Here is a 21058-nt window from a genome sequence, read left to right on the forward strand (position 1 = left end):
TTGCATGTAATAGTTAATATGAATTTTTTAAAAAAATTTTAATAAATAGTAGTTAATGTAGTTAGATAGTTATAGTCTTCTGTATTCTAACTGTACACATAACTAACTAACCAGCATCCCAGCCTGGTGAGCTGTTTTGCCTGTCACACAGATTTTTCTCAGTAATTCCTCCCAATAACAGCTTTAAATTAGGTGTTTGTTGTTTTTCTTTTGGTAAGAGCTCTTACTTAGTTCATGGGCAGATCAGCAATAATACTCCAGGGTAAACATATGTGCAAGGGTGTTTTCACAGTTCTTGTATATATAAAGCTTCTATTTAGATTTCTTGGCATAAACAGTTTTGAAAGATTTAGATTGTTGCATTGTATGAATTCATGTATTTGAAGATATGTGCCCCCTCTAAAATGCTTATTTTTTTCAAGCAATACTGGCAGTATTTTGGAACTTTAAAACACTTGGATAACTATTTAAAAAAATGTTTCCTCCTACACTTTACACTTCATTGGCTACAATTGGAAATGATGTGACAAGAAGCCCTAAGTGCTTGTTAAGGCTTCATTTTATAGGCTTGAGCACTTCTGATATTTCTCTTATAGCATTTGGCTGAGAAGTCAAGAAAAAAATCTGACCCTGTTGAGCTTACAAGCAGATATCCCACTGCCTTCTGTGGTTCCAGGTGCTTTTATTGTCCCTGACCGAGAATGTAGACATGAAATCTTTTGAAAAGGGGGAAAATTCTCACCATAGTTATGAGAAAAGGGCAGAGATAAGCAAGGATGAAAGCCGTTTAGAAGCATGGCATGAAAACATAAACAACATGGCCTCATATTCCTGTGTATATTATGCTAAGCATGGTTTGAAATGCAATGTTCAGGTACACTAACAAAAGTGAAAGCCTGAATATGAGCCTCTTGTATTATCCCTGTGGATGTTAAAGACATCTGGCTTAATCTGAATGGTTTTAATAACCTGTGATGTCAATTCACCATCAGGTTTTCTTGTCTTTTTCTTTAGGGCTTAGATAAATTTGAGTAAATAATATGAAAACTAAACCTAGAGGAAAACTAATAACTTATGTTCTCTCATGTGAACATGTGAATTCCCAAGGACTTTGTTCCAGCTGGAGGACCAACCATAACTTTAGTCCTATGGAAAACTCTGGGCTGTACTTTTAGAGGTTGCTAATAACAAGTATTTTTTATCACCTTTCTTTTGATGAGCTCAATGCTCTACAAACACTGTATGTTCTATAAATTCTGTAACTATTCCCAGAGTAATATTCAAAATATATATAATTTAAAAAAACTTAGAATATTTATAAAATTAAAAGGCCAGATGGATAGGAGCAAACTGTTAGTGTCTCTCCTGCACAAGCTGTAGCATTATGACTTCTGGTATAGTCAAGAGGGAGGGCTCAGCAAGCATGCAGTGCTTCTGGATGGATTCCAGTTGCAAAGTTCAAGAGATGAAGTGCAATGCCTCGTAGTTTACTTGTTTACTTATTTCTTAAAGGATTCATTCCGTCACTGCTTGTACTGCCCTTATTTCTAAAAGGTCCTTTTTTGAGTGAGCTGAATGGAGTTGCTATTCATTAAGTAGTGGTAAAGGAGAGAACTGGAATTCGTTCAGAGGTTTAATTAAATCTAATAAATGAAGACTCTGTTGTAGACTCTCTTTTGACCTAATGGAGAGAACCTCCTCTGTTTTAAAGAAGCGTGCTTTTTCACATTGCCTTCCAGTTTTCAGAAGTTGCCAAGTTCCATAAATATTTAGACACTGGTACCTTGCTGACTCAGAAGTGTTGCATAATTAAAAAAAAAAAAAAGTTTGTAAAAAGGCTCACTAGAGTAGAGCATTGCTTTAAGAAACACCGTGTTTAAACAGAGTTCTTTTTATCGTTGCCTTAAAAAAAGGTCCTCCCAGGGTAGTATTTATCTTCAATTTTGTGTTCTTAGTGCATGTATAAGGCTCTTTCATGGTGGTGGCGGCCTCAGGCCTATAGAGATGATAGTCCTGAAGTAGCAAGTTATTTGCAGACACTGGAAGAGAATTTTGTCCAGTCTTTTCTTTTGATCCATTCTGCTGTGCAGTCATATTTAGCTTTCTAAGAAACTTGTGCACATATTGAAATACATCCATGGTTTTCTGAGTTCAAACCCAGCACTATATTCCAATCAAAAATCCAAAACTTTCTTCTCACAATTTCTATTATAGTAGTGCAAAAGCATTTCAGAAATCACTATGACTGTGCCTTACAATGTCTGCTGCAGAGACTAATGTATAAAAATGGGGAGAGCAAATGCAGACAAGACAAGAAGCAGAAAGAAGAGTGAGTAAAAAGGTGGAGAAACAAGCTCACACCATTATATATGTGATCAGAGTAAAATTTTGCATTCTTCTCTTATGTGGTGGAGGGTTTTTTGTGTTTGTGGATGGAGCATTTTTTTGATTTATATGAAAATGACCAGCAGATGTTTATAATGATCATGTTTGGCCATCTAAAAATTATGATTAGGGTTGGTTTTTATTTAGAATAAATAAATTATTAATTAAATTGCTGATGTGTACAGACAGGAAGAAACAAACAGTGTTCTGTATTTGCCGTTACATGAATTATCTCACATTCACTCTAAGGTTTCCAAGCACCAAGTGAGGAGCTAGGTGAAACACGTGCAGCACCAATTGTCACTTTTGTGGTCCTGACAGGGCTGATAGTAATTCATGCCAGAAGTGATCCTATTCCCACTGTACGTTTTCCTTAAAAACAATACACACCCCAGTTCGTGCTTTGACCTCAGCAGTGACCTCATACATTCTTTTATCAGCAGGTCAGTACATATGTCTGTTGAATTCTCCAAGTAGTTGAGAAGTTAATTTGTTTTCACATATCTGGATTTACTGGTCATATTTCGTGTTTGGACTGCATGTTGGAAGAATTTGATGTGAGTGTTCCTTCATATCTGTTGGAAAAGGAAGTGGAAGCTATTTCAGTTTTAAATAAGATTGTCATTTTTTCCTCAAAAAATAACTAATAATTAAATAACTCCAGCATCATTTCCTAAAAATTTTTGCCTGGGAGGCTTTCTACATACCAGTAGTTATTATTCTCTAAGGTAAAATTCTCCCCAAATGCCTCCAGTAAATCAGTTTTTAATTTGCATATATGGTCTCTTATTACAAAGTCAATGCTTAGTTTGGAACAGTTTTCTGGAATGAAGCTACAGTGTTCACTGATAGATTTTTTTATTAATTTCTCCTTAAATTATTCTATTGCAAATAATGTGGAGTTTGCTACAAAAGAGTTAAGCTGAATGTGTCTGAATGTCAGTGTATTTTGCTTAACCCCCTAACACGTGTCATAGCTTTGATAGAAATATGGAATGTGCCTTAATCTAGGCCACATGCAACAGCAAGTCAGCAGAATGCACGAAACATCTCCCAGCAGGACTGCTAACACCTGTTTTATCTGGGTGGGTTTCCTAACTTACACCGCTCGTGGAAATTTGACGTTACCTTCAAGTACAGCCACAAAAAGTTATTCCAATAAGCTGCCATGGTAGGAGCTTATGGGAAATAAATCACCAGAAAATAAATTACATGATTTTTGGGAGCTTGTTTGTCTGCCGATTTTCCCTTTCTTCAAATTTCCCCACTTCTACGAAGGAAACTGAGAATTCATGGCAAATTTCACTCAGTCTGAGTAGTCTGTGGCCAAGGGAACTGTGTAACATGTAGCTTGTTATATGAGCATCTTCCACAGAAACTGCAAATTTAAAATGAAAGAGCTTCATCAGAAGAATCATTATAAGTTTTGCATTATTCTGGGCCGGATTTCTTCCCATGGCATTTACTTTCAGATTTAGAAAAATTTGTGTGTATTCTCTACTCTTCAAAGTGTCCTTATTATGTAGTATTTGTAAAAAAAAAAATTAAATTATTACATAGTAATACTTTGTACACTTTCTTCGCAAGGAATCTTGATGAAAATATACAACTTTTAGAAAATCTTGCTCAAAAGTAAAAATCTGTAAATAATTTAGTATGAACACATTTATATGTTAACAAGAACATACAAATTTGAATATGCAAGAGACAACAAAGCATATCTCTGTCTTTTGTGTTTAAACTGCACTATATATATATACTAAGCTATGACAAGCAAGCTGGTTCTTTATATATATATATAAAGAACCAGCTTGCTTTTGGTAGCTCAATTATAATACTTGCGAAATGAGCCTATATAAGTCTATTTCACATTGTTCTCTTTGAAACCCTACTCTTAAATTTAAAAAAGGATCCTCCCTTTTAGAATACCTATGAATCAGCTATTGTGGATAACATACAACAATACAGTGTAGTAAAAATAGTCTGACAGTTTTGCAAGTCAAATTTCATGACAGCTTTTTACAGAAAGCAAGTGAATCAACAAGTGTCACATGGAATGGAGCGTGTGGTGTAGAAGGTGCTTCTTGTAATGATTGAGGTTACTGATTGATACTTTTACAAATAATTGAAATAAATCTCACCATATGTTATAACAAATAAATCATAATTGCTTACTTTTTATGGATTAGATACATTTTATCCCACAGTCCGTGCACAATTATGAATGCATTAGAGGTTTTTTATATTTTAATTATATTACCAGTTGCACATTTTTCTAAAGAGATGAACAGAATTTCAGGTGTGCTGAACATCTGTCTTAGAGTGAAGAACAGGGAACTCTCACTACTCAATATAATTTAAGCAATCATTTAAGAATCACCTAGACTCCCAAACATTGAATGTGCAGCATTTGAAAAATGGATAGGCAGGAGGATAAGGACATTGGACTGCGTAATCCATTTTGGTATATCAACTTGAATCTGGATGGTGCTTTTGACCTCTTCAGTTAGATCTCTTTAGAGTAAGCAAACCATCAAAAATGTATTTCTGCACCCAACACTCAGCCTTAGAAAATCATAGCACATATAGACATATATAAAGCAAGCATGCTCATAAGTAGTGAACAGTTGTCACTGAAAAGGAACAAGTTCTTGACTTGTTTTATGTTTATTTTTTGGTGAAGGAAGTATTTTGACATATGCCCATTTGTACATAGTGAAAAAAGCTAAATTTCCACCTGCCTAGTTTATGAAGCCTGGTTTTGTTAAATAATCTGAATGATAAAACTGAGGATAAAAACATGGCCCTATAGAATAGCAAACTTTTTCTATTTCTCTGTCTTGTAACTTTTTAGCTCTTTGTTTTAAGAACTGGCAGAGCATAAATACAAACTAGTGAAACCAGCTGGGAAGAAAGCCCATAAGGAACAAAATTACAAAGCAAACCGAAAATCTGGGTGTTTCCCACGCAACAAGTGAGTTGTCAACATGTGTGCAATGGATGAGTCATTTAAGAACAGAAAGTGAAATAAACTTGTCCTTTTAAATCTCTGAGAACACCTATGGGCATAGCAGGTTGTGAAAGTTTGTAAGTTTGGCCAAATAATAGTCTGTTTAGGTAGTGTATGTATGAGGATTAACCATGAATTTGTGAGACTGTAAATGACCAATTAACTTACTGCTATTAGACATGGGAAAATCAGAGTTTAGGCCATTTCCACCTTGAAATAATTTTCAATGTTTCTCCCAGAGCATTCTGTATCACTAAATCTATATGGAAAGTTTAGTTCTCTTACCAAATCTAACGTGCATCAAAAATTATTTTATTTACTCATGAAGATATCTTGGTTGCTTGCCTGAACCTCTGATCTTTCTAGAGCCTGCAACTGAGACCAGATCACTGGCACTTCACCTGCTAAATAAGCAGCCAGAACTCAAAAGCTTGTGCATCTCCTTACATGACTGACTCCTGTTAAAATCAGGCAAATAGTATCTCCTTTCACATCCTTTAAATTTTAATAATTTTATGTAACCTGTGAATCGTAAATGTTTAGAGTCTAGGTTGCCACCTGTGAGGCCTGAAATTTATTTGATTTTGATTGTACTAGTGCTACAGAACTTGAAGGAGAAGGAGATGTGTAACAACAATAACGTATTTTCTAATTCTGCATTCATTTAAATCCTCCACAAATTGTGATATTCATTAGTGATGAATATCCATGAAAGAGGAAGATTCAAAGGCATGACTCTCAACTCAAGTTAGTACTCTGGAGACATTTAGGAAGAAACATGCTGGTAAAGTGTGTTTGAAATACAGATATTGTGACACATATTATCTCATACCATAATACCAATCTCAAAGTAGTACTATTTATTAATTGAAATTTAATGAAAAAAAAAAGCACTAAATGCTGAAGAGTTTTGTGAAGTTGCTTCTCTCTAGAAAGAGTATGTATGTGATTCTCTGGATTTCTGTGGAATACTATTTCCATGGATGATCTTAATCAACCATCAGCAACATTACAAAACTTCTACAGGAGAATCCTTTGCCAAATCTGGGAATTGGGTCACGAATCAGAATGTCAAAACACACATACGGAACTGTGGAAGATAGCACTGAATGAAGTGCAAAAAAGAAATTATTGTTTTACTTTTGCTGCCAAAAAAAATCAGGAGTATTTAAGAGCATATATGTATAGAAACTCTATGTGGTTATAATAATTTGTTGGTTTTATAAAGGTGTCCCATTTTTCAGGAAGAATTGATCTCAAAGTAGGCGAACAGTAACTAGCTTGTGTACCTATGTGTTCCTGTAAGCTGTATTGCCACAAACTTAATAAAAGGGAGTTAGTCAAAGCAAGATATCTTTTGAACTTCTTATACACACAGAGAAACATAGTGCTGTGTTAATCATAATTACATGCCTTCTGAGCACCCCACAATTAAATTTATTTTGGAAGTGTCTTTTAGACAAAGGAGATGAAAACTAATCCTGGTAACAGCAAAAATAATAGGAATAAATAGATATATTATATGTGTTGAATCACCAGTGAGTACATCCCACAAATGAGCTCTTCTTTTAAAGTCAACATGGTATTAAGTACTACTGTTTATCTACATGCAAGTCCCCCAGTCTGATTTAGTCATTTATTTCTGTTAATAAATTTCAAATAGCTTTCACTCAAAAGCAGATTATGCACAACTATGAAATATTATTTGTGCCAACATATCTCCCATATATCTTCTTTGCATGCCACCTAATCTATTAATATTATCAGAGCTGTGACATTTCTGTTTATTTGTACATCATCCTCATATAAACTGGATCCCCTTAAATATCAGTGTAAAAATATATTGGAGATCACTGATATTTATGGTGTTAAGTATTCCAGGTACTTTTTTATGATGCTACGTGTATAAATACTATTAAAAGGATCACATTTATGAAGAAAGCTTAATATATTGTGAGCATAACCCATTAGGCTTAAATTTAAAAGTATTGAATGGTGTTATCTACCTGATGATGCCCACAAATTAATTCCTAAATTATCATAATCTTAGCCAAGTGTATCTTTACCCACAATGCTAGACTTACATTTAAGAATTTGACATAATATCCTTGAGTTTTGATAAGGAGGTGATTAGGTATCAGAATCAGGTTTTTGTTTCCTCTGAAAAGCAATTTCATATAGTGTTGTTTGATTTTCAACATGGTTAATTGAATAGCTAAGCGGAAAATATTTATATGGCAATGAAGGTTTATTATATTGTTAATTACTTACCCTATTTGTAGCTGTTAAGGTTTTTAATATTGAAGTTCTGCTATTCAATATGCTGCATTTATTCCACTCTTTTGAATCTTGGAACAAAATAAAAATCAGATTGGCAGCGGTAGAAAACTTTATCAAGAGCAACAGTCTGATCCTGGCAAAATGTACCTTTACAAGCAAATTTACAAATTTGAGACCATTCTCTGTCGTGATATGTAAGATTTGGAGTCAATCTATATATCCTGAATTCTGTACTGTAATGAGCGATATCTTCTGCTACAAGACCTTGTAGTTCTTATGATACTGTTCACTATAACAATAAGCATAATCACTGCTATAAATTAGTTCTTTTTGCAGGCAAAATTCACTACAAAATCGTGGTCATATGCAAGGTACAAAATTTGCTTGGTGTCTGTGTTGTGTTACACCACAAAATCTTCAGCCGCTGATATATAAGCAGTAGAATTCTACACACAGTGTCAGCTCTAGGAGGAGTTTATCCCTGTGAATAACTACTTATATAAACATGGACTTCAGGAATTCGTACCACACTTGATTGAAACAGTACTGAGGAATGGAAGCTGCTTGAAATCTCTTGGAACTTTTGTAATTGCAAAATTACTCTCATCTGTGTGTGAGGTTGAAGAAAAAGTGTTTGGGGCTGCTTGGGTTTGAGTTCAAAGAATAACTGTGGTTTGCTAGGGCAAGAAGTAGGTAATTAAAGCAATATTTAGAGACACACTAAGAGCTTCAAAATGGGAGAATTTTAAGGCTAAATTTTTCTAGACTGGAGTGGAAAGAAAGTGAAAATAACCCAAAAATGTATTAATGCATGTCTTGTTGAATCCCCTAAGATTTTCTGAGAGCTGTATAGTAACTGCAGTTATTATCAGAAAACTGACTGAAGGAGTTGTTTTCTGACATTTTCAGGGTATTATGGGCCTGTGAGTTGCCACACCAAACTTGCTCAATTCACAAGTCAAAACAAGACTTTATTATAAGGCTAACAGTGCAACCCCAGTCTATTGTCTGAAAGTTGGCCACTGCTATTGCTTCATACACCCCTACCAAAAGGGTGACTTTGGACTCAGGGCTTCTGTTGCACTACTCTTGGTGAACTCTGAAGTCAAGTAGAATTTGCTTTGTAGTTCTGCAGCATACTGAATCATTGGTATTAGTGGTAATGATCTGGTTTTTTTCTGAGAGTTTAAGAGACATGACTTCAAAGACACATGGTGTAAAAGGAGGCACATAAAGTAACCAGGTGCTTTTTCTATAGGATATTTTTCACTAAATGTATGTGAAGGTTTAGGTATTAGGCTTATTATTTTCTGGATATTCGATATTGCAGATAGATTTTGAGATATTTTCACATTAGGGCTTAAATATTCTCCAGTGAACAAAGTTTTTGTTATAACTGTGGTCTCCTGAACTACTGCAGAGGGGACATGCCCATTATCAAAAATTACTTCATTAAACTAGAATATGTGTTGAGAAATATTGTTCCAGTTACTTGAAGATGGGTGTTACTGATGTACTGATTTCTCTTGCTTTTTTTTTTCCCATTTTTTCCCTCCGTTTGGCTTCCAGTACTAAATTTTAGAGCAGAATTTTCCTAAAGTCCAAAGACACAATGAGTTATACAACTAACAGCCCAACAAATCTTCATTTCTTTTCAATTTTTCAGGGCACAAAAATTTCCGCTCAAAGTTTTTTCTTATGTAGTTGATATTGATTAAAGGTTGAGTAGAAATACTCTCTTCATGTGCACTATTTTCCCAACTGATGCAGGGGTTTATCCGGAGGTCAGGGCTGAGCCAGCCCGGTGCCTGGCCACTGCCACCAGGAGTGGCACCATCAGCCTTGTCCCTCCTTCCCACCTCCCCTTTCCTGTCCCAAGCCAAGCTTTACTCAGGCTGGGGCACGCCCTCCCCTCTGCTGGCTCCTGGGCTTCTCTGGCTGCACAGGGAGCTGGAATGACGGAAATCCCTTTGCCTTTTTGCTGGGTGAGTTCTCTGCGCGGAGCCAGCTCCTGGTGCGCTCAGAGAAGCGCTGAAGCCCAGCAGCAGCAGGGCCCTCACACCTGCGAGGAAGAGGAGGTGAGGAAGAATCAGATCTTCCTATTTTAGCTGCAGCCAGCTTGCAACTGATTTAGCTGTGTCACGTCTCTATGCCTTAAAATTACCTAGTTAATTTGGCTTTTTCGTGGTGCAAAACTACATAAACACTTAAGTAAATGAGAGTTAATGCCTGGCTTTCTGCAGTGATTGTGCTGGAGTAATCCAAATGATTTTAGGATGGTTATTACACATTCTAAGCTGTGAAAATTGGTGACACCCACCAAACTGATTTATGAAAACTTTATGGTAGACCCCAGATTCTTAGTAAATTTCCTTAGTTTAACTGCAGACTTTGAGTTTTGATTTTCTTCTGTAATTGATTGAGTAAAGAGATTATTTTTCATTCGCTGTTAATGTTTGCATGCCCTTGAAATCAAGGTTTGAAAAGACTTCTAAAAATCTGTTTAGCAGTGTATTGTCCTTTATTGTCCTTGAAGAGTATATCTAAATATTTTTCAGGTATTTATAAATTTATACATTTATACTCATGGATCAAAACAGTCTGTGGACTCGTAATACAAATTTCTAGGGTCAATAGTAAAAAGAATATTTATATCCTTTTAGCTAATACCATTTCCGGAAAACAGTGTCAGAATTCCTACATAGAAAGATGACATTAGTCAAAGGATTTCCTAGTTGGGAAAAGATAATGCCTAGGATCTTTACTATCAGAAAGATACTGATAGTAGCTTTCATTCTAGGAATGCATTTACTCCTTATGTTTTGATCATTGAAAACCAATGACATGAGACATTGTAAAATGTGTAAGCATTCAAATGAAATAACTGCATGGTCTTGAGCTGCTGCCACTTTATGTTTTTAGTGTTAAATATGCTTTGCTTTATTTTTAATATTTTCCAATAATAATAGGTATTTAAAATAATAGTGTTAAAATTCTGTTTTATTTTTGTGGTCCCAATTGCCTTGAAATAAAGGCATCGACCTAAATAAAGTATTTTAAATTCAAACCTGTTGAAGTCACTTGAAACAGAACACTTCTCAATACATAATTTGTCTGTTTTCATAGCAGCATATTTATAGACAAAGAGTAATTTTTACATTTATAGTTAAGTATTCCTTCAGAGGTCCTGGAAGGATTGGGGCAATCAGTTGAGGATGGTGACTTGAGAACCTTTTGGAACACCCCGTCTCCCTCATCTATTAGTAATAGACACATGAAAGCAGTCTAATTCTGTGATTATTCATTTTAGAAGGAGAAGTTTTATCCTTTTATTGATCTACATTTAGGCTACATTTTTGTACCTAAAGCTCTCTGTAGATTTCTTCTAAATCCACAGAAGAAGCCAGCACCATGTTCTTTACTAAGCAAGAATTCTTCTGAGGAGCATAATAAATAACTAAATGAAAACTATTTATTGTAAGATTTGAGGGAAAAGAATTAGAGGAACAACACTTATGATAGTGGTATCATTTTCACAGAATCCTACATCATCCCAAGCAAGTACCTTTGCTTACACTGTTGGAGGTTTTTCCTTACATTTTTTAGTAAACTCAGTCATTCACATCTCCAGACATATACTCAGTGTCTAATTCTCTATGGGTGCTTTCACTGCTGCTTGTTTGTAGCATACAAAATCCAGTTTTATGTTAACTAGGTGGGTAGCTGTGTTGCCAGCATGCCATTCTGGATTGGGCATTTGTGAATTGTTTTTAAGCACCAAAGAGGACAATGAAAGCTTTATCTTGATTCCCCAATTAGCAAAAATCATTCCTGCTAAACTTTGGTAAAGAGCTCTAGTATGCAATGAATGTAAAGTATTCATTCCTGGGCGGGTTTTTTTTTTCCCCCTCTCCTAACATTTCTATGTTTTGTCAAATAGTCTTATCCTGCTCGTTATTTCTATTCATGTTGCAGATTGAGAATGTTGATGTCTGCCTTAGCTTTCTGGCAGCCAGAGGCGTAAATGTCCAAGGTCTTTCTGCAGAAGGTAAGAGAAACAAATCACCAGAACAAATAACAAGATTTTCTTCTGTAAGCTGAATTTCTTAACACAAATCACTTGCACCTAAATATCGAGCTCCAGCTGTCTTGAGCAGCATGCAAATATAGATTAGTGATAACAAGTGAGAGTTTCCTTTTAATTTTCTCTTGAAATTGAACCAAGAAATGCAATGTTTATGAAGCTTGAGACAATGTTTTAAAACAATATTTTTTCAATGGTATTAATCTTTTCATGTTACCTCCACAATATTCGAAAGGCACAGAACTTCCCAAGCATATTTTTTTTAACTTGTTCATATAGTTGATTCAAAGCAGCAAACAAGAGCATAAGAATCTTGCTCAGTTAAATAAATCCAGGGAAGATTATTTGTTTCAGCAAATTTATTATTAGTAGTAATGCTGTCCAGATGAGTCTGAAAATTACAGTATTCCTTTGATGTTTCCTGTTAAGTGAAAGAGTGAATGATTTTGCTGCTTCAGTTATTCTGCTCTATTAGTCACTGTAAGTGATTGCCTAACGTGGTTGCAACAAAATTAATAAATATAATAAACAAAAGCATTAAAAATACCAGTTGTCTTAATTATTATGTAATATTGCCCTGTTCATGTAAGAGGCAAATGAATTAATAAAATGTATATGTCTATGTCCTGTAGCAAATTAAGCAGTTCTGCAAGGTGCTGCACACCTTCAAAATCCCTTTGACCTCTATGGCACCTGAAGGTAACAGGTCCAGAGATGCAACCCTGTATTTTTATTTTGCTTGTAGCACAACTAAAAGCTGGAAGGAATTTTTTTTTTCAGAGACGATAATTTCAGTTGAATTCTGGAAGATTCATGGGGAAAATATTTGGAATGCTAACCACTATTAGATTTTTCAATTAACTCAAGAAATTGAGTTTATTGTAATAAGCTTTGATGAATGTGCCTTGTTACTACCAGGTCATTTATTAATTAAAGGTTGTGGAACAATAAACCATAAGCTTAAAAATTTTGATGTTTTCACAACCAGTTTATGACCTTATTTTGACAATTGAGCAAAGAAGTCTAGAGAAAAAGTAATTTTCAAATCTTGACTGCCAAATCCCTGCTTGAGAGCCCAGCTGATAAATAATTATCCAGTTGCTACAAAGAAAACAATCCCCTAATTTTCTGAGTGTATGTTTAGTACACATTAGAAGTTTCTGGATTTTTTGCTTGTGAGAAATCTTTTAAACTCTATTAATAGTAGGAAATAAAAAGTTGCTGATAGCATCCTTCTCTAAAAATAGTAATGTATTAACTCAAAAAGAGCAAAATTTTAAGATTAAAAAAATCTTGAGTGGGACTTAACAAAGGATTCTTCTTCTAGGCATTAAGTTATGCAAAATGATAACAATAAATAAACATGTTATGTACCAACAGTCTTCTCAAATCAGAGCTACTTAAAATGGATAGTTACATGGTTGGTGGGGTGTTTTTAGGGTAATTTTAAGTACAAATTTTCTGTATTCCTTGACAATGATCTTCCTTGAACCAACATGACTGCAAAAGTCATAGTTGCCTAAAAATTTTACTTGTTCTGGGAGAGTTCTGCATATCTGTCATGGTCTCATTGCCAATCAAAAATCCTGCACTATCATCCCAGGAAAGATGAATAGATATGGCTGCCTAGAACAAATTTACATTTTGAAAAGTATATTCCAGTATCCAGGATTTAGTTTGGTTTTGAAGAACAGGTTATGAGCATAGAAGCTCCAGTGTTTGCTGGCCTTAGTATTTGTATTAACATTTCACCTAATCCTATTGACAGAAAATTAATGGTTTAAGAGACATGAAAATGACATTAATTTTGTATAAATTCAACTTGAAAATTTGCATAGGAAAGCTGTGTAGCACACATAGCTCAGTATTTTAATTTGCAGGGAAGGCAGAATAGTTGTGGTATTACATGTCAGGTTGCAAGTCTATAGGTCTAATAAAAACCTTTCACAAGGTGGTCAGTGCCAAAGCAAATTAATAATGAAGTTATCATGAATAATGCAGATAATTTCATTGAAGTCTTCTGAGATTTCTTTTTGGACACTGGGATCCTTTATCAGGAAAGAATAACAACATCCTTGCAAAATCTTCATCTCAGGCCAGACAAAAGCTAAAAAAGTAATGGGAGACATAGGGATGCTACCAGGGTTCACTAGAATTGTATTCAGGTAGTTGTTAACCCACATCAAAGCTTAGTTTTTGTCTTCATTATCAGTAATAGCAGTATAAAATAGAATGGTATAAAATCATGTTATTTGAAAGTTCAAAGATGTAATAATGAGCATTACAGTCACCTTTTTAAAAAGCAATCTTCCATTTATTTTGTCCTCACATGCTTCCTGTACATCTATATGAATGGATATGTGCTCACCAACAAGAACCATTACCATACAGTCTTTTCGATTTTTCCAGAACTCACTATTTATTACCAATGTGCACAGAATTTGCCCCAAAGAAAACGGAGTAATTTAAAATCATGAGGTTTAAAGGGATGTATATTTAAGACCAGAAAGAATTCAGATTTTTCTGAATGAGCTTTAATTAGAATATTTGTACTTTGTTGAGACAGGAGTATTCATTTCAGATTATGTGTCCTGTTTGAGGCTGAATATACTCTTCTTTATGACCATGCAAATCATGGAGGCATTGTAGAGATAGGTGTTTACTGCAACACTGACACACAAAAACCCAAAAATTATAATAGGAAATAAACTATCAGTGACACCTAAAATGTCTCTGACATTACAGGTAAATGAAGAGATATAAGACATAAACATATATAGCTATAGGTATGTAGAGACATATTTTAGTATGACTTTTACAAAACTGAAGTCTAAAACCAAACTTTTTCACTTCCTTTTCTCTCTTTTTTTTTTTTTTAATAGAAATAAGGAATGGAAATTTGAAAGCCATTTTAGGGCTGTTTTTCAGTTTGTCTCGGTACAAACAGCAGCAACATCATCAGCAACAGTACTACCAGTCTTTGGTGGAGCTACAACAGCAAGTCCCTTCAACTCCAGCTGAAATCAGCCAGTCCAAAACACACCAAGATATGCAGTCAAGGTAGGATAAAAAGTTATTTTTCTCAGGTGCAAAAGCTTTTTATTTTTCTGTTTGAAAAAGACAACATTTTGTATAAAAATTAGGCCATATAAAACTTTTTTTAGCTGTTTACACAGTGGTTTCAATGTGTTTTTTGGTAGCAAGCCTGCATTTCTTGGGAGTAGAGTTAGAGCAAGAGCAGAGAACATTCCCAATTAGATTTAGCTCCAATTTTAATTAATTGTAAGCCATTCTTTTACTTTATGATTGATTTTTCTGCCCATTGCACACTAAGAGGCTGCTAGCACATCATGTGGTTAGTATACTAGTTATTTTCATGTTTTCTTCACATAACCAGTTCAACATGTAAATGAACAATTTCCAATAATTAGCAAAACGGATGGGGAAAAGGCACAATTAATACTTTAATTTCTTATAAACTCTTTTTGTCCTCACGCATTCTGGTTTTTGAGGGCCTAATTCTATTTGAACGTTTTTTAAAAGGGAGAAGAAATAGCCTTAATCTACTTGCTCCTTTTAAGAAGACGTTTTTTTTATTTCGCTTTAAGAAAGCAAAGCACTCATCAGAATCCAATAATTGCTGAATTTAGACTGCATCTGAAAACATATTTTCAGAAGATAGTTGCTTAAAGGCCATTATAGAAGAATGAGTCTGAAGCACAAGTATCGGTTTAAATGGAAAGAGTATTAACAATGTATATTTTATTGGGAAAGTTTTAAAAAAAAAAGTCAACTGTAGATCTTCATTATCAGATTTTTCTATTGCTTTGTTTGGTTTAGTATTTGTTCCATTTTTTTATATCCTTACTTAAAACGTTTTTGTGGCCTTACTGGACGACTGTAGAATATGGTAAGTCAATGATCTAGATTGGATTAAAAGTATCAGACTAATATATTGAGATTCTGGTTCTTAACTCCATTGATATATAAATTACCATTTCATGTGTATAATAAACATATTTCTCCTTCAGCTGACAAAGCTCTAACATTTCAACCTGATAGAAATCTGTATCTTGGAACTAGAAATGTTTAAAAATATGTTTTGGAGGAAAGTGTTCCTAATAGCATTTTAATTATCTCATTTGATGCAAAAGTTAAGATACACGTTTGACTGGGACATTATGAAGTGAAATGCTTTTATTTTCTCTGCTGCTGAAAATTAATGTCATTAAAGGCTTTCCCTGTGAAGTTTACTATTAACATGTAATCTAGGAAATTATAGTGAGGTCCTAGAAGAGTCTGACCATTCTCAACATTTTCCAAAGCTGAATTTCTGCTTTATGAAGGATAGTTAATATTGCATGAGAGGCACTAACATCTTGTTATTCCGGAATTAAGTGTTCACAGCTTTAATCAGGGGAATTAAGAGTTTAGCCAGCTTCCTGTAGATACCTTTGGTTACTGTTTTTGATTTTTAATTTAGTGAAAGAATTGAAACATTTCCTGATTTTATAATTTACCCACGGTGAATGTTTAATAGCAACAACCAAAAAAATTACAGTGTTCCTTTGTACATCTTGACTTTTGCAAGGGTTTGTCTGAAAAAAACCTTGGTAAAGCAGGTTTTTTACTATTTGGATGACAGTGATTTCACATGGTAGGCAAAGAGGTGATGAATCTTTCATTAAGCTTTCCATTATAATTCCCTGAGATCTCATGATCCTTCTGCCCTTTTTTCTCCTCTTCCTTTTTGCTATGTTAAAACATGCTTCATTAAGAAGAAAGGCAATTATTCCATGTCCCAGACCCTCCACATTTATGATTTTGTAGAGTGACATCTAAGGCTGGTGTAAAAAAATTTCAACTTCCATCAGTGTGCTTTAGACCTTCCACTTTAATCAAGGAGTTTTAAATCATTTAATTCTTATATTAAATTTTTGTTCATAAAATATTTCTGTGTAAAAAATTACTAGACCAAGATCGATGCCATCTTTATTATTTCTCATCTGTAAACTGAAAGCAAGATTTTTCCTGTTTGCTTTCACATATAGAGAAATTACTATAAACTTCTGTTATTGCCTGAGGGATTATGGTTTCTTCTAGCCATATATTTTTCATTTAAGTCTTTAAGGATAAAAAAAACTGTCTACTAAAAAAATTTTCCCCTATATGAAAAGTTTCTGTCTTTTACCATAAATACATCTAGTATTATGAGCTTCTAGCAAAACAAGGAGCCCTGGAACTTAGAAACAAAGAGAAAAACAATTTTTTTTTCAATACTAATTTTCTTTTATTTTTTTTTTATTTGTCACTGTTTTGAAGTAATATAAAGAAATTAGCATAAAATAATACGTCCTCTCCTAAGAAAAATTACTACATGTGAAAACAAGATTTCCACAAATAGATGGACATATATAAATGTACACTGATGTCAGTTCTCTGTGGTGGACTTACCAACACTTCTTTTCATAGCAGTCATTTAATTCAATTATTTTTTTCACAATAAAATAAATAATTTTTAAAAATATTTTTAAGTATTTACCAAACACCTTTCTAGTTTAAAGATGCTAATGAGTAAATAAAAGCTGCTTTTTAGAAAGAAGCCAAAATATGAATTAAAAAAGAGATTTTGGTGAGACTCATCTTGCCTCTTGCCCACTTTTTGCTATCTGAAATGTGGACAGGTAGTTTACATGATTCCTCAAACTGATTTCTGTGATTGCTTTCATGTCAGGTATGTCAGCAATAATTACAAAAGCAACCCACATAACTGAGCTTGGGGAAGCTCATGATTTAGAAAGTCCTGAAGAGATCAGGACTCAATGGGACATTTCAGACCTTTAGATATTTTTTGGCAAAAAGTGGTTTCATACAGATACTGAAACCTACACATTTTACTGCATGGAGAATTTTGGAAAGTGATCAAATCTGAAGCATATTTTAATTTAGATTCTTCACACTGTCCATATAAAATTACTAACTCAACAGAGAATCTGACTGCTATCCATCAAAAATGGAGTAATTTTATTTTTTTTTTCTGAAGTGCTGTTGATAAAACAAGCTGTTTTTATCCTTTCATAATGATTGTTAATCTTTACGGCTATTTATTACTTCACACTTATTGTTCAGATATGCCTTTTTTTATTACCATGTCTCAGTTCTGAGTATGTTTTTAAAAATTCTCGATTCTTTCTGTTTTCTAACATTTGTAATGTAAATATGAAAAGGTTTGGTACGCAGAAGCCTTAAGGTAGAGAATCCCTTATGGTGTCTATTTTGGGGAAAAGAGAGTAGTTTCCATTAAACTGACCTATGGTCTTTTATTACCTAGAAATAGTTCTTGTTCCTTTTAAAAGGAACAAGAAAAATTATGTTATTATTATGGCAGAAGCCAGATAATGAATGTAGCTACTAAAAAGTGAATGGGACATTCATCTTTTTTCAATAATGGCAAAATACTTCAAACCAAATTTAAGTAAATTTTCAAGGATATTGTGAAAATCATCTTCTTATGCCACGGGTATTTCATTTTACTGGAAGAATCATTTATATTTACTTTTCTGGACACCTGAGGAATAAAGATATCTTTTTGACACACTCAGTACATTTAAGTGAATTTGATATCCATGTGCTTGTATGTGTGAATACATGCAAGCAAAAGCAAAAAAGGTGGGTGCTTTTTATAGACTTTATACTTATTTTTAATCTACAATGATCAATTTTTCATTTTCATTTCATATTGTACTTTAAGTATTTAAAACTATGTCTTAGTTTCAATTAATAACTGAGGTTATTTTAAGTTAGAATATTCTATGAGAAAAGTTATTTTCTTCATTGCTTCCAGCTGACATATACTAAGCATATTGTGTAATTTCAACTTTATTTCCTAGGAGGTAAAAAGCTGTTGTATTTTCTTTATTAAACAAATATGAGAAAGCGATGCTCTTCACTTTTTCCAAGAGAAATACAGATTATACATGGGAGAGGGAAATATCTTTGAGAAGTCACAGTGAAGATGGTCAAAATACAGAGGTTGTAGCATTCAAGCCCTGCTGAAGACCATGGAAGTTTTGTGTTTTATGTTCAGGGCTAGCATCTCACTCTCCTAATTTAAAAGACTGGTCCTGCTGATGATGGTGATGGTGATGATGATGATGGTGGTGATGGTACTCATCCCCATTTCCAGGTTATGATGTCCTCAGTAATGATCAGTTTCTGTGATCATTATTGTGTCTGCAAGCTTCCACATGCCACTGAAGACAAGCTACTTTATACAGTGTTTGAACCCTTTGTCAACAAAAACTGAAACAGGCACCAAATTATATTAGTACTCTACAGGTTTTGTACACAGGTTGTTTTGCTAAGGTAAAGAAACATAAGTCCCAGGGGGAGGTTATTATCAGAATAGCACAAGACTGGATGGATTAATTTTGTGCAGAAATGGGGAATTCAGGAGACTAATTCAGGAGGCTAGTTGTCTTCGTGTGACTAGGAGACAACACAGACCAGGAATGTAATTAAACCAATTTCTGGAGAAACCTCTTTGCTAAGTGGAAAGTTTGCATGGGAGAATAATGAATCTCCTTTCACAGGCTCCTTACAAAGGTACCCAAAATCGGTCAGTGTGGCAATGCTCTGACATTCCTATTCCCATTTAAGCTGTCTGTGACCAGCGTCAGAATTGTGAGAACTGTGCATACAGAAGGCAAGCAAGATTCTTTTTGTGAAAGAGTATCATTGGCCTATCTAGTCCTACAGCCAACAGCAACATTTCAAATTAAATAAAAAAGGAAGGAAGGAAGTTGGTTCATGGTAAGTGAAATTGCCTTGCAAAAGGCATACTTTCTTTATGGAAGATCATAGTTTTGTGCCAGTAATCATAAAATCTCTGAAATTATTAGACTATTAGGGAAAAAATCTGTGGTGAATAAATAGTAACCAAAGGCAAAGAGTAGCTTTAGACATGATTTCTGATTTCTTTTTACCCTAAAATTTCCTATATTCTTCTATGACTAATGGTAGGAATTGAATGTTTTGAAATCTGAGTTGGCACTTCACACTTTTCCTATTACTTTGTTGCAGGTATGAGATTTATTTTAAAAAGTACAGTGCTGGTGGCCTTATTCATGTCTGTCAGTACAGATAGATGACAACAATGGCTACATTGTATTTTTATGCTTCGCTTTGGTAGTGGATTCCATTATCAGAGTAATACATCTGTGGTGATGATCTTTCAACCACCCAGACACTAAGAGAAAACACATGTGCACGAAAGAAGTTCTGTCTCATCTACAGATTAGGCACTAACTGGTTTCAGTAAGCTGTCAGAAAAATTCCCTTAGATGGACAAACTATTTTATCACGTACAGGAACGATGAACACAGCTTGAGGTCCAGATGGATTTTGTTAAATTTGTTAAATGAAAAGTGCACCCTGATTTTCCTGGGCATATAAACAAAGTAAGGTAGCTGATTTCTACAGGAAGTTGCATATATAACTACTGCAAGGAACAGGGTTTTGTGTTGCCAGCTGCTCAGAAGTACTAGGGGAGAAATTAAGCATATTGGACACAGAGCTTGTGCTGTGTGAAATACAGTAATAAAAATGTAGTGGTTATGATTATGAATTGAAATAGATCCATGTCAGAATAGTGGCAATCTGCATAGCAATCTTGATTATATCACTCTGTTTAGAAAAATCCTTCATTTAAGTATTCTGAAGGTTTAAAATATGGTTACAGCAGTCTACACCAAGTGCATTGCACTGACATAGGCTGGAAAATGGAAGGTGTACATAGTTGTGTGTGTTTCTTGTTTAATATATAGGAAAGTGATGAAGCAAGTCCCTTTGCTGTCCTTAGCTCTTGCCATTGCTAGTCACTTGGTTTTGGTGAAGAGAAAAAGATAGGTAGTTCCTGCTTTTCCCACTGTGGAATCATTATCAAATCACTGATTCCGAAGAGAAGAAAAATCAGGAAAATATATATTTCTTCTTTCTGTTCTCTGTTTGCTAGTAAGGGTCTAAGGAAGCAAAGTGCTATTAATCTAATCTGATGTATTTTTATATGTCTGGGAGATAATGCAGAATGAGTTGCTTAATGTGATTGTTCCAGTATCTGCAAGAAGTTGACCTTCAAATGGCCCTTAGGTATTGAATTTTATTTTAACCTTTTATTTTACCTTGCAAATCAGCTATGCCCCCATTTTGTTGTGTTCCCCAAAGATGCAGTCATTACAGCCCTCAAGGTTCCAAATCACAGAAACTTCAGAAAGGAAGTTCTTTCATCATATTTTTCCTGA

At 34.3% G+C, this 21058-nt stretch overlaps 1 protein-coding gene across 7 annotated transcripts in view; it reads left to right on the plus strand.

Annotated features, from left to right (window-relative positions):
* The window catches only part of NAV3 (neuron navigator 3), a 510531-nt gene that overhangs the window by 342961 nt on the left and 146512 nt on the right, over positions 1-21058 (plus strand). For all 7 annotated transcript variants that reach the window (XM_088164978.1, XM_088164973.1, XM_088164974.1 and 4 more), the window contains 2 exons: positions 11651-11723; positions 14642-14819. In XM_088164978.1, the coding sequence (XP_088021104.1) occupies positions 11651-11723; positions 14642-14819 (251 nt within the window). The remainder of the gene's footprint in view (positions 1-11650; positions 11724-14641; positions 14820-21058) is intronic.

Source organism: Sturnus vulgaris, chromosome 5 (genome assembly GCF_052056855.1).
Source record: "Sturnus vulgaris isolate bStuVul1 chromosome 5, bStuVul1.hap1, whole genome shotgun sequence".
In the NCBI taxonomy this organism is placed as follows: domain Eukaryota; kingdom Metazoa; phylum Chordata; class Aves; order Passeriformes; family Sturnidae; genus Sturnus; species Sturnus vulgaris.